Raw genomic sequence first — 15,819 nt, forward strand, 5'->3', positions numbered from 1 at the left:
GCTGTAAACGGTCTGTATTTATATTCTTCTTGTCTACGAGGACAACTCAAAGCAGCTTTACACTATAGTTTTGCCATTCACACCCATTCACTCACACATTCATACAGCGCATGTGTACGTGCGGCACATTTTCTATCTTTCATGTCAGGAGAAATTTGAGGTCAGTTGCACTTTACCATAATACAGTTCTAGGACTACTTGGCTCAACTTTATTGCTTTTCCATTAGTGATAGTACCTAGTTTTTCGGTGCCCCTGGCGAGGTTCCATTGACCTGAGCCAATACTAAAATGTGACGTCAACAGACTGGTGGCCACTGAGTTAAAAATACTTAAAGGTCACATAGAGTGGTCCTGTTGCACATATATGTTAGTTATGGAGGTCTACTTACATACATTAACTTGTTTTTATGGTCAAAAACCTCATAGTTGCTGTAAACTAGCCGATAGAAATCCTCTTTTCTGACGGTGTTTTTCTGCTGCGAGATTTCAGAGTGAACTTTCACCCCCAGAAGACAGAGTCTTGTGATTGGCCAGTACTATCCAGCACATCCGTTCTCAGAAGCGCAGCGCCCCCCTCTGGTACGGCGGATGCACTGCTACTCATTATCAAAACATTGTTTTAACAGTGTTTAAAAATAGCTTCATCACGACTCCCCGCCGCAGTCCCTTTGATGACTTTGACCCGGAGTCAGACCCAGAGTCAGAAGACACTGTTGCTCAGGAAACACCTCCACAACGGACGTTATTCTTCTTCTGCGGTTCAATGTACGTAACCGGATGTGCCCGGACTGCCGCCCGGAGCAGGACGATCGGTTGTTCAGGAGAACCGCTGCTTACGTAACTATTACGGGATTTTCAGTGATCTCGTTGAGCCCCGAGATTAGAATAAAACACAACATTTTCAGCAATGGCTGAACTGTTTGTTTCGAACCGTCAGGCTTCATAAACAAGGTAATGACGCAGATACACACTAAAAAAACAGCGATAATAGGAACTTCCGGTCTAGTTCCGCTTTAAAATTCCTGGAAATATGTGTTAATCTCCAACTATCTCAATGTTTAACAGCGGAACCCGGTGTATTTAGTGACAGAACTGCAAAAAGCCAGAGATCATGACCTGAATCACAACTCGTTCCATCCATATTTCAGTTTCAGTGACTGTGTCAGACAGAGTCTGCGCTCCGGTCATGCATGAAGTACTGAACGATACGGTGAACTAATCTTTTTAATTAACTGATTCTAATGATTCAGTACACCGCAAAAAAAAAAACTGCTTTGCCTGTCGCTAGTGCGGCAGTTACACACAACCGTGCTACCGTACAACCCCCACCCACGTTGAGGAGGTGTTATGAAATAACGGAAAATGACGTGACTACTATGTATTTTGCCCAAGGACACACAACGAACAGACAAACTTCCAGTTGAAAGATGCCGCCTTCGCCTGACAGTTATGTTCACATCAAAGTCATATATGCACAAAAACAATGAAACAAACTGATATATCCAATGGGAAGGTCCTTACAAAACATAATTGAGGATGCATTTTAGTGAACATAATTGTTCAGAGGTATAGTTGCACAATTTAGAGTGATAGTTCGCCAGACGTTTTCAAATATTATTCTATCAACACAGATATGTACATCGATAGTCTGCCGTTACAATTGATTTGCCTCGGGTGCACTGTGGAGTCGGTATGAGTGTTTCTAATGCCATGCTAGCAGGTCCTATTGACTTGCGCTAGCCATAGCACCAGCGAACACAGCAACTAGAAGAACTAAATGAAATTTCTTGAAAATGTCTCCAGACGTCTCCATCACACTGGCAGAGTTGGAAAATAGGGTCTTATGTCCAAAATTCTGAACTATCCCTTTAAGGGTTTGTGCGTATGTGTGTGTGTGTGTATCCCTCCCTCCCACTGTCAGGCTGTTGCAGACATAACTGTCTTGATCACTACATGGCAGCTAGCACAGTATGATTAACTGGCCGATGTCCTCAAATCTCAGATTGCTGGGTAAATTGTTGCGTCTATTCAAGGGCCCCCAGAGAGAAATGTATGAAAGACTGATGGGGGCAGAAGAGCATATAAATTCTGCACTCACCTGGCAATAACAAACAGGACACAGCTAACGCCGAGGTACGCCAGGAGGATGTAGACCCAGATGTCTGGAGTCATGGGGTTCAGGAAGGAGAAGAAGCCGCTGTTGGTGGTGTTGGGCTTGCGATACAGGATGCTGATGCCCGTGTTCAGGAAGGGCTTGGTGAAGTCGACAAACTTTTCACGCATGTAGGTGATGGTGAAAGGAGCCACTGCCAAGTCTGCTCTCTGTAGAGGACAGATGAAAACATTCATTACTCCATTTTTATTTTATTTTTTTTAAAGCAAACATTCTGCTTAGAATACTTCTTCTGTCCACATTATCCAGGGATTTTTAGAACCTCAGATATGAAGACGTTTGAGAATTAGAAACAAAGATTGTTGGAGTTATTTGCTTCCTGATTGGCTCCTTCATCTGCTTCCTGTTTACGTTGCCATATAGGGGTCGTACCTATGTTCCCCGGGTCCTATGTTCCCCGATCGGGGAGCATCGGACCTTTTTTTTAAAAAAGTGTCCTATGTTCCCCACTTTGTGGAAGCCTGGGTGTGGAGCTCCAGGGTTTAGGGTTAGGGTTAGGGTAAGGGTAAGGGTAAGGGTAAGGGTTGGGGTTGGGGTTACGGTTAGGGTAAGGGTTAGGGTAAGGGTTAGGGTCCTATGTTCCCCGGGTCCTTTTGGGTGAACAGCGGGGAACATAGAACCCTTTTTTAGAGAAAGGGTCCTATGTTCCCCGGTCACATACAAAGCGGGGAACATAGGACCCGGGGAACATAGATATACGGTCCCGTCATATACATGCTCAGTGAAGCTCAATGGTCACATTATTTTACATCTTTACTGTTTTCATTTTAAAATGAACTGTGTGCGTTTCATCTCCATTTCAGAAGTAATACGCCTCCATACTAACACCCGTTAACATTTACGGTGTATCTATTTTGTCTGTAAGACTGACGAAGAGGTGAAATTGAAACCGAAAGTAAGTGTTATTGGAATATATTTTCTTTTACAGCTGATAGTCAATTTCGCTGCTGATAAGAACCGTTAAGAAGTGAATGCAGGTAAGTGTGCCATTGTTTTCCAACGGTTTCCATTTATGCCTGTCCATATTAAATGGAGACCCCGGACCTTTCAAATGAAAATGGAGTCAGCCGCATTTTTAACCTTGTCCATTTTCTGGGCTCTAAAATGCCAGAGAAGTGTGGGAAACAGGTGTAGCCTGGGAAACAATTACTTCTCACAGAGAGCCGAAAAACTCGCCTGGATAAAGATTGTTTTTTTTATATATATATATATATTTTAAAACACCTTTTTTCAAATTGCTATTTTCTCTGTTTTTGTTTTTCAAGGCAGCATTTTCTTTTCTTTTTTAGCTAACCTCGCAGCTTGGTTTTTAGAAGTATCCGTGTCTGCATGACACTTCTAACACATAGATAACACTTAAATGAATTACCAAGTAACTTGGTACATTAATGGCATAATGTCAGTGCTCAAACCCTGACTGTTCCTTTCGTACAACCACAAAGTTGGGAACAAATCAACAAATCAATGACTATTGATGGGTCACTAAAACCTCAGCATGTTGCATTTACTTTATAACCATGTTGGCAATTCGAGCGTTAGCATTTAGCAATTAAAATAATGCTTTTGTTCATTGGAGTGTCACAGTATCTTAAATCAATACTGTGAATTTTGAGTTAACGGGTCATTAGATTTATTTCATTAAAATTGTGACGATATACTGGTTCGTCACGTTTATTTTTTTTTTCTTTCGATCAATCCAGTTCAAAATGTATATTTTTTTGTCCGCTTGGTGCAATTCAAAGACCCATATTGCCAATACAATCCATACATCAGTGTAGCAGCATGGTCAGTGCAATCCTTAGAAATAGAAAAAGAAAAAATGCCGGGATTCTTCTTTATAAAAGATGCACAGTGCAGTATACATGGATTTTCTATGAATATAAGAGCATGGTTATTTCAACATCCATAAGCAAATTTCCACTAGGTGGGAGGGGAATTCATGGTAGAGGGTTAGTGGGGGGCAGCGATGTTGAGAGCTCGGATCGGGGGAGAGGGTTTAGATATTTAAATCTAATGTCAGTAGAATGAAATAATGGCTCACTTACAGCATTATACAGTTGAAACTGCCAGGATATTTTTTCAGTCATCGTTTGTATGCGTATGACTGCGTGTTCAGGAAAATTACAGCGCTCACATCGACGGCTCCACCGCGACTCCCCCGCACCATGTCTGGACAGGAGGTTAATGAAACCAGCTGCTTGGTTCACGCTCGGATACCTCTTTTCCTCAAAGAAACAAGACAGCTCACAAAGGGAAGCTTTCTTTTTTTTTTTTTACTTTCTATGTACTGAACGGTGTGAGAGGAACAAGGATCTGTTCATACGGCAGATCAACCACGTTGTATGAGGCCTATACTTTTGTTGCGGTAGTTTATGCAGAACTGTGGGACGTACGCAGTGTGCGAAATACCCATTAATAATTGGGGGGGTCCCATCTCCCATTTGTTTCACCACCCCACGTGCCACCCTGCAGTATTGGCTATCTTCCCTGTCAGATGTGGGCTTGTGTGGGCCTTATCCACAGCGCCATTTGGAAAGCTATTATTAAAGCATTAAAGGTGCCATCTGTAAGAATGCGGCCAAAAACGGTTACTACATTCAAATTCAAAATACCAAGGTCTTTTAGGCTTCGTTTTCTGGTACATACTGATACATACTCTGAGCCTTGGTGGTCTTTTGATTGGATATATATCCAGTATGCCATGCAGCAACCCGTGGTTGCTCAGCAGCTGAGACTCTACTGACTGCAATGATTGGTAGACGGCGGTAGGCGGCGCCACATGCCAAAACATGATTTCAAAACATAAACGTGATTTGCAGTCTTCGAAATCATGTTTTGGCATGTGGCGCCACCTACCGCCATATACCACGGGTTGCCAGTTACGTCAGAAAATGAAACCTAAAAGACCTCTGTATTTTGATTTGAATGTAGTAACCCGTTTTTTGGCCACATTCTTACATAGGTCACCTTTAAAAATACACAATTAGAAATAAAATGATTGAAATTTTGTCTGGTTAAAAAGGATAAGAAGGAATGCAAAGTGTATTATGCATGTACATAATATATGTACAACTGAAATTACAAAAGTCTTTAGGAAAAAAACATGCTTTCCAATTACACTGTTACATGTTTAGACCCCCCTCAAATTTTGCATTTGAGGCTTTCAGGGGGTCTTGAGTGTTAATCAGGGGGGTCAAACCCCCCCAGACCCCCCTGTATTTCGCACAGTGGATGTACGATTGTACGTAACATCACATTGAACTCAGAATGTCCTTTTTACTCCCTTTCTGGGCCCTTAGGCTAGTCATGATATGAGTTTCATTTTTCCCTGTGGCTTAGACAGCTCTTCTCACAGATTCACAAGATAACTGCCACACGCCTCAGTAAACAAAAAGTCAGAGAGAATACATTTATACTTTTGCACGAGGAACTGTGGATTAAGTGCTCCTGTGGTCAGCACCGCGGTGGCGAAACACACGGTGGCCTCTGAAGAGATGAAAAAATGATTCAGCTGGTGCATCGTGCCACGTATCCGCCGTCTCTATTTAAATTTGCACACACGACATCATGGTCCCACTGTTCTCTGCTGCCGACTGCAGCTTTGAACCAAACCCGCCACTCGGCCAGAAGATCAACCAGCGTGCGATTCCAGACGTAACTACGGCGGGTTAATGTGCGTGTCGCGCATCCGTGTTCTGTTTAAATGTTGAGGCAAACAAACTGGGCACAAGCACAAGATAAAGCTGATGGTGCCCAGCTGTATGCCACACGGCTGGGTGTTATCTGGTTTTGCAGACGACGAGCTTACTTCCCCCGTCGTCTCACCTGATGACAGTCCCGAGGTTTCGCAAAGCTGCAGCCAAGACGGTTCAACTAATAGGAGACAGACGTGAGGCAGACGTGAGGCTGCCACTGGCTACGTCGTCCTGTTTTCACCGATATCGGTACAGTTCGGTTCAGTCCAGTGCATTACTTGAGTTTTGTAATGCATTGAGGAGGATGACCAAAATAACCAGTCTGTACTGTCCCACTTTCTGGCACCCTTCTGTTAGGGCATTGGTTCTCAAAGTGCGGCCCGGGGGCCAATGGCGGCCCGCAGAAACATATCTGGCGGCCCCGCAATGAATTACAGTTGATCGTTTTAATCCAGGAGCTACTAAGCTTGTTAAATGTTAATTGAACATTACTGGATACAGACCAATAAGTGTAAACAAAAATACTGGGTATTTACCTGGTTTCTATATGGTGAATTTTAGTGTATTATTGGGTTATAAGCTGGTAATAAGCAGGTAGCTACAGCCCCCAATTACTAGCTATTTACCCAGTAAATATATGGTAACAGAAATGTGTTACTTGGTATTAACCAGTAATTAGAAGGTAAGAACAATGGCCAAAATACTGGGTAATTACCCAGTAAATTATAAAGCGTTATAATATTAATGCTTAAATTACATTGTTACATTGTGTAGAACTGCAATCTGGTCATTAAAATGATTACAAATGGGACTTCTTGCTGTTTTTTTTTTTTTTTCCTTTGGCGGCCCTCAGTCCAATGTTGGGTTCCTAAATTGGCCCTCAGGTATCAAAACTTTGAGAACCCCCTGTGTTAGGGTAGCAAACACAATGGTGCAGCTCCTAAAGATCAACAAAGAAAAGTCACTTTTGTGCAACGGCAGAGAAAAACACAAAATGGCACCACAGCCTCCTGTCAAACAAAGCTGGTCTTATTCTTGTGATAAACAGCAACGTGGTAAGAAGAAAGAACGTGGCAACGCTGGATGTCCTCCATTTTTGCTCACCATTAAATGTGACGTGTTCTAATTCTTTTTGTGGAATTTATAAGGTGCCAAGCTTGCATGACATCAGGATATTTACATGCCCGATGTAGCTATCGCCATACAGCTTGCATAACCCGTGGTGGAAACCAAAGCCAGATCAGAGGGTACAACTCCCAACTCCAATGGTATGAGTTTCACACAGTTATCATACATCGTTTACTGCTTCTGCAAATAATTTGTCACTTTTACGCTCCTATATGGAATACTTCAGTGAACACCAGTCACTGCAAAATAAAAGCGATCGTGACATGATCTAATGCTTATGAGCTAGTGTGCCTATTACAGTTGGTTACAAATTAAAAGAGACGTGTAACATAATGTATGCATCAAGTTCTTTATGAGGTTTATGATGATTGTGGTTCATTTTGGTGCAATTTTCCACTTCATAGACATGGAAATTGCCGACTGGTCTTATTTCTCTCCTTGTCTGAAGCTTTCTTGGCTTCTGTGGATTCTTTAAAAGAAAAATCCAGACAGTTGCCGTCAGACACTTAGAACTACTTTCTGCCACTTTTGAGAGGCTGCTATAGTTCTGTCTCTTGCTGTGTAAGTGGAACCCACAAACTTGTGATCGCGACGTACACACAACACACGCTTAACATCCCGATCTCTCAGCTCGCAATAACGGTAAAAGGTAGCAAATAGAATTTTAGGGATGGGGGTGGCAGGTAAACGATTGCATGGCCACAATAACAACAAAGAGAAGACAACACTGTACTATATATTCATATGAGTATTTATTTATGTGTTTATTTTTTTGATATCTTGTGAGACATCAAAACTGTTGCATATTCCAAGTTTAATGAGAGTAAACACCTTCGCATGTGCACATTTTTGTTTGCATTGTCCCTGTATGGGCTCAGCACAAACTCAATGCCCATTGTAATTAAAAGAGAACTGTGTGCTCTTTGAAGAAATGCAAACAAACACCAGTTTCTTTTCCACTATAGCAGAATGATAATAGTGCAGTTTACACCATTCCGCAGTGCCGACACTGCACTGGGGATATAAGCCCGGGTATGCAAGACTACAAATGAATCGATTCGGACCTTTTTGACCCACTGACTAACGCTAAACATACTTAGCATTAGTACATTGAGCTGTTTCTTATAGTTGTTTTAATTAAACACCTTAAGGCCAGTAAAGTGCATTTACTGTAACGTGCAGATATTATGCAACAAGGTTTGTTTGTCACTGTTGTCACAAACGCACAATTGCAGACTCTGCTTTACAGACTATATTTATCTTAGTTCAGGTAGCGTCAGGTTGTCTATACTTACAGAAAGAGTCATCGTGTGGGCACTTTTTGTCTCGTTTATTTACTTTGAATTTTTCGAGAGATGAGATTTTTTTTTTGTGAATTTGCGTTGTGCACGCAGACACACTCCGCTAAACTAACGGTTGCTTCGCACGAGTGTCGAAAATGCTGAGGGAATATAAAAGGTTGTACTTGCCAGTTGTATATGTTCATGCAAATTGCTCAGTAGTAAATGTACAGCGTGACATTTAAGTGCAGGTGTAAACTCGTGATAGAGTAGATATATCAAAGTAGTCTGATACCAAAATATACAAAGGGCCGATGATGTAGCACACCACACCACGCAAGCGTTGCATAAGTAGCAGCCTCAGCGTATGATCTTCCAGTCAATGATTATTCTCTTTTATCTTTCTTCTAAGATTTAAGGGGGGAAAATAATCTAGACTACTTGAGTAACTCCGATTTTTTGATAAATCAATTATTTTCTTGAATAATCGAGCAGTTGCTTCAACTATAAAATTGTAGAAATGTGCCTTGTCCATCCATTTCCCAACCTAGACACGATGATGTCCTCATTTCTTTTTCTATTTGGTTCACAAACCAGATATATGCAATTTGTTGTCCTAGATGAAAGAAACGAGAACATGTGAAGCAGAGAAATAAATAAAAAAGACAAGAAATAGACAATCTACACCTTGATCTACACTGTGTTGCACCACTGCCCTCTTTTCACATCTCTATATCCCTTAAATCAAGCTACTCTATGTAATGAGACCACTATCCCAGTATGTAAGCATTATCGGGGGAATCGATGAAGTGTGGCCACCTCCCCTCCACTCCACTAGGTGGCGAAACGTTCCCTAGCAGCTTGTTTTTTTTAATGAAGCATTTTTCCGATTCTAAGTATCTAGATATCGAGTTAGTCGAATGTCAAGCACCGTTCTTTGTCTTTGTACCACCCCGTTAACTTCAGAATGTTTAATTCTTGAAGCTAAGAGTCTCCTCGTCAGTTCATAAATTCATCATGTTTTTCGCTGTTGTTGTTGTTGTTTATTTCTTTTTCTTCTGTTTATTAGCTTATTCTGTTATTCCTGGGTCTGTGGAACACGCGCACAGTGCATAGGCCAGTTTGGGTCCAGTTGGACATATACAATATCAGTCAGACTAACACGTTAACGTGTATTTTGAAAGTGCCTTTTTAATCAGACTAACACAATAAATATTATAATTTTTTTTTCTTAACATGTAAACCTAGTAATGTGTTAGTTCTCCACTGTAGTTTCTCATTCAGCCCAGAAAGTATCCAACCATCTATCTGTGCGAGAGGATGCACTCTGGCTATACCTTTTCCGTTGAGGCGAAGATAAATTACCGCGACAGAAACAAACGATGTGCTAAGCACGTCATTAACATTTTGCATCGCGGCATGATTAAAGTGATCATCTATTGTGACTAAATCAAGTTTAAACAAGGCCTGTTGCATCATTTAGCACCTTACAAACAATGCCCTTTGGCAAACGCGGCAACCCCTTGTGACTACACGGAGGCTAATAATGTTAGACAATGCCGGATCCTCGCACTTGGCAACGTTGCACTTAATCATTCGGAGACATCGGTGACACGGGGTGAGTAAAATGTGTGTAGTAGCATCATGGCGCACACACACGCCGGTATGCTGCACATACTGAACTTAACTCTATTTCTGTCACCTCTACTCTGTGCCACAGAGCTTGATGAATTGCAGAATGAATGAAGGCTTACAAGCGATTTTTAATAAATCCAACTCTCGTTCACTTAAAAACGTGTCAATCAAACCGTTTTGGGTAATTTCTGCAACGCAACGGTGATTTATGAAGGCACACGACTTCGTGAGATTTAATACGCGAGACACAGCAATTTGCTCCAGCTCGAACCGACTCTCTCCCTTGTTTTCTATACCGCCTCAGACCTTATCTAATGTCATGACCCTTTTTAAGTAAACGCACTGATCCTGTTATAGATCTTATTTATCTGCGTTAGGGGCAAATGGGTTTTTTACGAGGTTAATACGAAGTAGTTATGAATAAAAATTGAACTGATAAAAGCATGACATTGGCCCCTTTTATTTTAACCTCTCGTGTGCTGTGCACGATTAATTTAATTGCAGGATATCGTGTGAATACAAGAGTTGTCACAAAAAATGCAACTGCAGCTGTTAAAAAAATTCAAAATAAGTAAAAGAGCTGCGGCCGTTTGTGCTCGGCTGTCAGCGAATCTGTAGTCTTTGTATCATTCCGGGGTCAGATTTTCTTGAGCCTGCCTTTAAAGTTTATGTCTCAGGTCTGCTGAATCACAAACAGCTCATCCTCACTGACAAAGGCGAGGGAAGCAGTCGAGCGCAAAATAGAAGCGACTGGAAAAAAACCCGCAAAGATGGCGGCGTGCACTCTCGGTCATGCGATAAGCGACAGTAAAAAGCAATAACTCGCAGTGCAGATTCTAATCTTCACTTCTGCGTCTATTTACAGAGTCAATAGACCTTAAAGGTTTAGATATATTGGAGTGCGATCAAAAAAAATAATGTTCAAATGCATTTCTTTACCGTTATTTATTTGCTGCTTTATAATTTCCCTCTTTACTGAAAGTAAATGGAGGTACACATAGGTATATATATATGTATATATATATATATGTATACAGCATATATACACACACATATATACACACAGTGTATTCACCAGTGTGTTTAAAGGTGCCATATGTAAAAAAAAAAAAACGCCAAAACGGTTACTACATTCAAATTCAAAATACCGAGGTTTTTCTAGGTTTCGTTTTCTGACGTAACTGGCAACCCGTGGTTGCTCGGCAGCTGAGACTCTACTGACCGCAATGATTGGTAGACGGCGGTAGGTGGCGCCACATGCCAAAACATGATTTCAAAACATAAAAATGATTTGCAGTCTGCAAAAGATTGTTTTTAATGCAAATATCTTGTTGTTGGTGAGTTCAGTTTGTTACATGAACATTATTCCTGACTCTCTGTGACATATTAGGAGGATTTTATGGCCAGTTAGCTTTAGATTTATTACATAATGCACCTTTAAGAGTACAGAGGTCTCACTCACTGGATGCTGCACCTACAATGATCACATCACCACACTCACTCTCTTTCTCTATTTGACTGTGAGCTAATGAACAGACTAATGAACACCCGCACCTGTATCTCTTCAAATCAGACTTATACAAAGTGCACGTTTGCCTGTTTAATGACGGAGTCGTGTCCGTCTCCGTCTCGTGCGAGCGTTCTCCAACCTTTCTTAATCCATTTGTTCCCCCCTCAAGGTTATTGTTATCAACATTGGATCTGGCAAAAAAGCTCCGGATGGTGATGTAAAGTGCTGCGGCGGGGACCCCACCTTTTCCAACCCCTTTCAGCACCGAGCCATTGACTCGTGCCATACAATTCCCTGCACTAAATGCCACTTAAGCTATTACAAAGTTTTCAGCTGAGTACAGCGCTGACCTGATGGGGCTGAGGACAAAGAGAGAGCACTGACAGGGACACTTATGAAATGCCAGCAGGGAATTGCCACCATTACTTCCGTGTAAGGCTGTTTCATGGCCGCTGAATCTTCGAGTCGGAAACGGTTAACAGCCATCGCCCTGCTCTGCCTCAGGAAAATGACTGGCAGTGTATGTGTTCTTCTGCATCCTTATAGAATGTGTGGCTTATTTTTTTTTACGTGCTCATCCCAGACCCCTGGTTCATCTAGTTGAAGGAAAAGTGGCTTGTCTGACTGACGCACTTGTAACATTTAGGCAACCTTGACATAATTGTGTCATAAATGTAACTGACAGCTTTGCAGTCTCCTCCTTGACTCATACTCAATCATAACCGTATCACTGTCCACATGGAGGACATAACCGGAAATTCACTACACCAGCAGGTTTTTGTTAGTTCATGTGATTATGTAAAACACAATTACTTGCTGTAAATTTGCCCCTACTGTAACACTTCTAATCCTTGTGAAGTTCATATATTGCTGCAGTGAGCCAGCAGACACAGCTTTGCTTAGCACTAAAGCCCAATTTATACTCCTGCGTAAAGTGCTCTGCGTAGGCTACGCAGAGTCCTCTGCGTCGACGCAGAACCTGTCTAAGAAGAGCCTCTGCGTCGTCTCCGGGTGCACGGAATATTATTTAAGTGTCCGTCACTCCGTCAAGGGACAACGGAGACGGCAAGAGCTGCGATTGGTCCTCAGGACAGGCCGAGCGAAGCTGCTCTGTGCCGGCTCACAGTGAGCAGCGAGCGTTCACAGAAGGCGGAGCTAAACACCGCCAACTTCGTCGCTGCCGAACTATAAATACGTCATATCTTAACACACACAGCACATGTTTAGACTCTAAATGGCCAATTTATCGCCTCAAATTATCTTAAAACTGCGTTCCGGGACACAGAAAAGTGACAAACGCCCGCTGTTTCAACAACAACAGTCTTTCTCCCTCGGACGCCATTGCTCACTGTAGCCAAAAGCACAACAACCTTGCGCAGCGACCCCTACTGATCGGGCGGGAAATTGCAGCGCCTATCCGTCACCACGACGCAGAAGTATAAAGGCTCGAGTGGTCTACGTGGTGACGCAGACGGATAACGCATTACGCAGTCGGAGAAGTATAATGTGGCCTTAAGACTGTAAACTATGTGATATAGCTGGCCATGCACAATCCAAATCTGCCTTGCAAAAAACATAAAAACTAAATTTGCTGTTGAAATTGCACACAGTTGACGATTTGATGACATACAGGGTCTCTGCAAAGTAAAGTCAAACGTTTGTCAGAAATGGATGAGAGTTGCCGTATTTGCACATGTTGAGTGAGCTACAAGGGCAAAAAGGGAGAGGGCGGGCCAGAGAGTGAGCAAGAAATATACAAACTAGCACAACTACGCCTACCAGAAAGGAAGTTCTAAAAATATTGCCTCTCACTCGGCGAAAGTTGTTGGTTTGTTGTTGGTTGTTGGGTAGCTGTAGCAGGTGAGTAGCTGCTTCTTGTTTTTTTTTTTTTGCACGAGTGAATGATCCAGTGATGCAAGCAGTGTAAGTAACGCAACTGCAAAAAATCACAAATGTACCATATGAGGGGAAATTGATGAACTATTACGACTGCGTAATGTGTAACCACGGAGACACCTCGAGCCTTTATACTTCTGCGTCGTGTTGACGGATACGCGCCGCCCGATCAGTAGGGGTCGCTGCGCAAGGTTGTTGTGCTTCTGGCTACAGTGAGCAATGGCGTCCGCGAGAGAAAGACTGTTGTTGTTGTTGAAACAGTGGCCGTTTTCTCACTTTTCTGTGTCACGGAACGCAGTTTTAAGATAATTTGAGGCGAGAAATTGGCCATTTAGAGTCTAAACATGTGCTGTGTGTGTTAAGATGTGACGTATTTATAGTTCGGCAGCGACGTTGTCGGCGGTGATCAGCTCCGCCTCTGTGGACGCTCGGTGCGCACTGTGAGCCGGCACAGAGCAGCGTTATCTCGGCCTGTCCTGAGGACCAATCGCAGCTCTTGCCGTCTCCGTTGTCCCTTGACGGAGTGACGGACACTTAAAAAATATTTTGTGCAGTCGGAGACGACGCAGAGGCTCCGCGACAGGCTCTCCGTCGACGCAGAGCACTTTACGCAGGAGTATAAATTGGGCTTCAGTCAAAAAAACAAAAAAAGCAAATAAATCAATGAAGAAGAATGTCAAACCTTTAATTTTCGGGGGAAAATGTGAGAGCCAACTTACATGTTCAATCAGTTCCCTGATCATGCCGTTCCACTGGCCCTTGTCGTCCTGGGAGCCGTATCTTCCATCCGGCACCAGGCGAATCTCAAAGGTGAAGCCCAGGATGTTGGAGAGCTCCTTGAGCAAGTCGATGCAAAACCCTTCGAAACGGTCGTTTCCGACCAGCGCCTTGTCAGACTTCTTAAGCATGACGTATGGCTCCTCCTGCACGGAACCCAAAAGATCAAATGAAAAAGCACTGGTGAGGTCAGCTTTTTCAATTTGTTTCGGCACATCCACCTAATTGAAGCAAAGTGATGTGAGCCGATGAGCCGCTGTTGCCTTTAACAGGCAGTGACAGCAGGTTCTGGCTCAGTGTGCGACTACAGGGAGCGTTACAATATGAAAGACTGCTGAGGGGTGTTTGCCTGTGTCGATGTATTTCGTGGAAGGAGACGTGAGACTCTTAAAGACTCTAATATACAGTGAGTAAATGTCTATTTACGTTGCAAAACTTTGTTTTTTCTGCAGGGACGGTGATGGTGCACAGAAGGAAACGCTCGCGCTATCAGCGTTCTTGTAACACTGAGCTATCCGAACCTGCCGTCTTCCCCCCCCACACACACACACACCGCTGTGCATTGACCTATATAGCGGCACAGAGCACAGGTTGGTTCATTTTATGGTCAGGTAGCCGACTCTCTTTACTGCCTTTGCGATATCCAGTCTCAGTGCTCATAGTTTTGGGCTGTGAACACAACATGCACGGCGTCATTGTCCTCACCGGTTGTCGGCAACCTGTGAGGCCGGTGGCAGTGACGACGACGACTAACGCAGAGTAATCCGTAAATGATCTCCTTTATTTAGTGCCCGTTACCCATTTCCCCCCGCCAGATAGATTGCGTATCCTGCCGTGCGTCTGAAAACATGTCAGTCCGTTTATGCAAAGGTTGTAATACTGTTTTATTGCATCCAATAGCCAGCATGTATGATTTACAAACTGAGCTCAGAAGCTCAGAGTAATTGATTCTCTAGTGAAGGTGACCCTCTGCGGGTTTTTTTTTTTTTTTTCTCTTCTAAAACTGTACAGTCAAAGAGAAAATGGGCAATCAAAGCACTCTTTATTCCCCCAGGATATTGTTTTAATGGGAGAATGTGTAGATGATGAGGCAAGAAGAGGCGGCGGCGGCAACAAAAACACAACATCACATCATAATGGCATGTGTTTTTTTGGTTTTTTTTTTAGGGCTGTAAACAATCCTGTAAACCTCACCTAATTTATTCCAAAAATAAAAAAATTGCCGCGAAAAACATACAGCACATGATAATCATCTTTAATTGTTAACCATTAAAACATGAAGGCGTTTAAGACATTACGTTTAAGATGGCCTCTTAAATAAATAATAAGATATGAATACTTGATGACAATGCGTTTAGAGAATAAAGCGCTTAGACACAAACTTTGCTCAACTCGTCCAATTAACTTTATCAAAAAACTTTGCATGTTAAGGGAAAAAAAAAAAAAGTCATTACCATCTGTTTCTAGCCTTCCATTTCTTGCTATTCCCCAAGGTTTGAGCTCAAATCAAAGTGTTTATACCAGTCCTACGCTCACAGTCGCAGCATGGGCATGCATAACAGAAAGAGGAGGGAGGTGGGCCTGCACGGAGACATTACAGGCAATGGAGTGCAAACAATTAATGTAAGGGGGGAAAAACACATTAAGTGCCTTAATCTCTTCGACAAAGTTATCACTATAAAGCTGTCAGACGTCTTGTTCACGCATCGCCGGGAATCAGTTTGA

At 42.6% G+C, this 15,819-nt stretch overlaps 1 protein-coding gene across 1 annotated transcript in view; it reads right to left on the reverse strand.

Annotated features, from left to right (window-relative positions):
* The window catches only part of grik3 (glutamate ionotropic receptor kainate type subunit 3), a gene marked incomplete at both ends in the record, with an annotated part of 152,670 nt that overhangs the window by 24,718 nt on the left and 112,133 nt on the right, over positions 1-15,819 (reverse strand). Inside the window, 2 exons of the mRNA XM_083910054.1 lie at positions 2,099-2,322; positions 14,037-14,240. Coding sequence (XP_083766180.1) covers positions 2,099-2,322; positions 14,037-14,240 — 428 coding nt within the window. The remainder of the gene's footprint in view (positions 1-2,098; positions 2,323-14,036; positions 14,241-15,819) is intronic.

Source organism: Microchirus variegatus, assembly GCF_963457635.1.
Source record: "Microchirus variegatus genome assembly, chromosome: 2".
Classification (NCBI taxonomy): Eukaryota; Metazoa; Chordata; class Actinopteri; order Pleuronectiformes; family Soleidae; genus Microchirus; species Microchirus variegatus.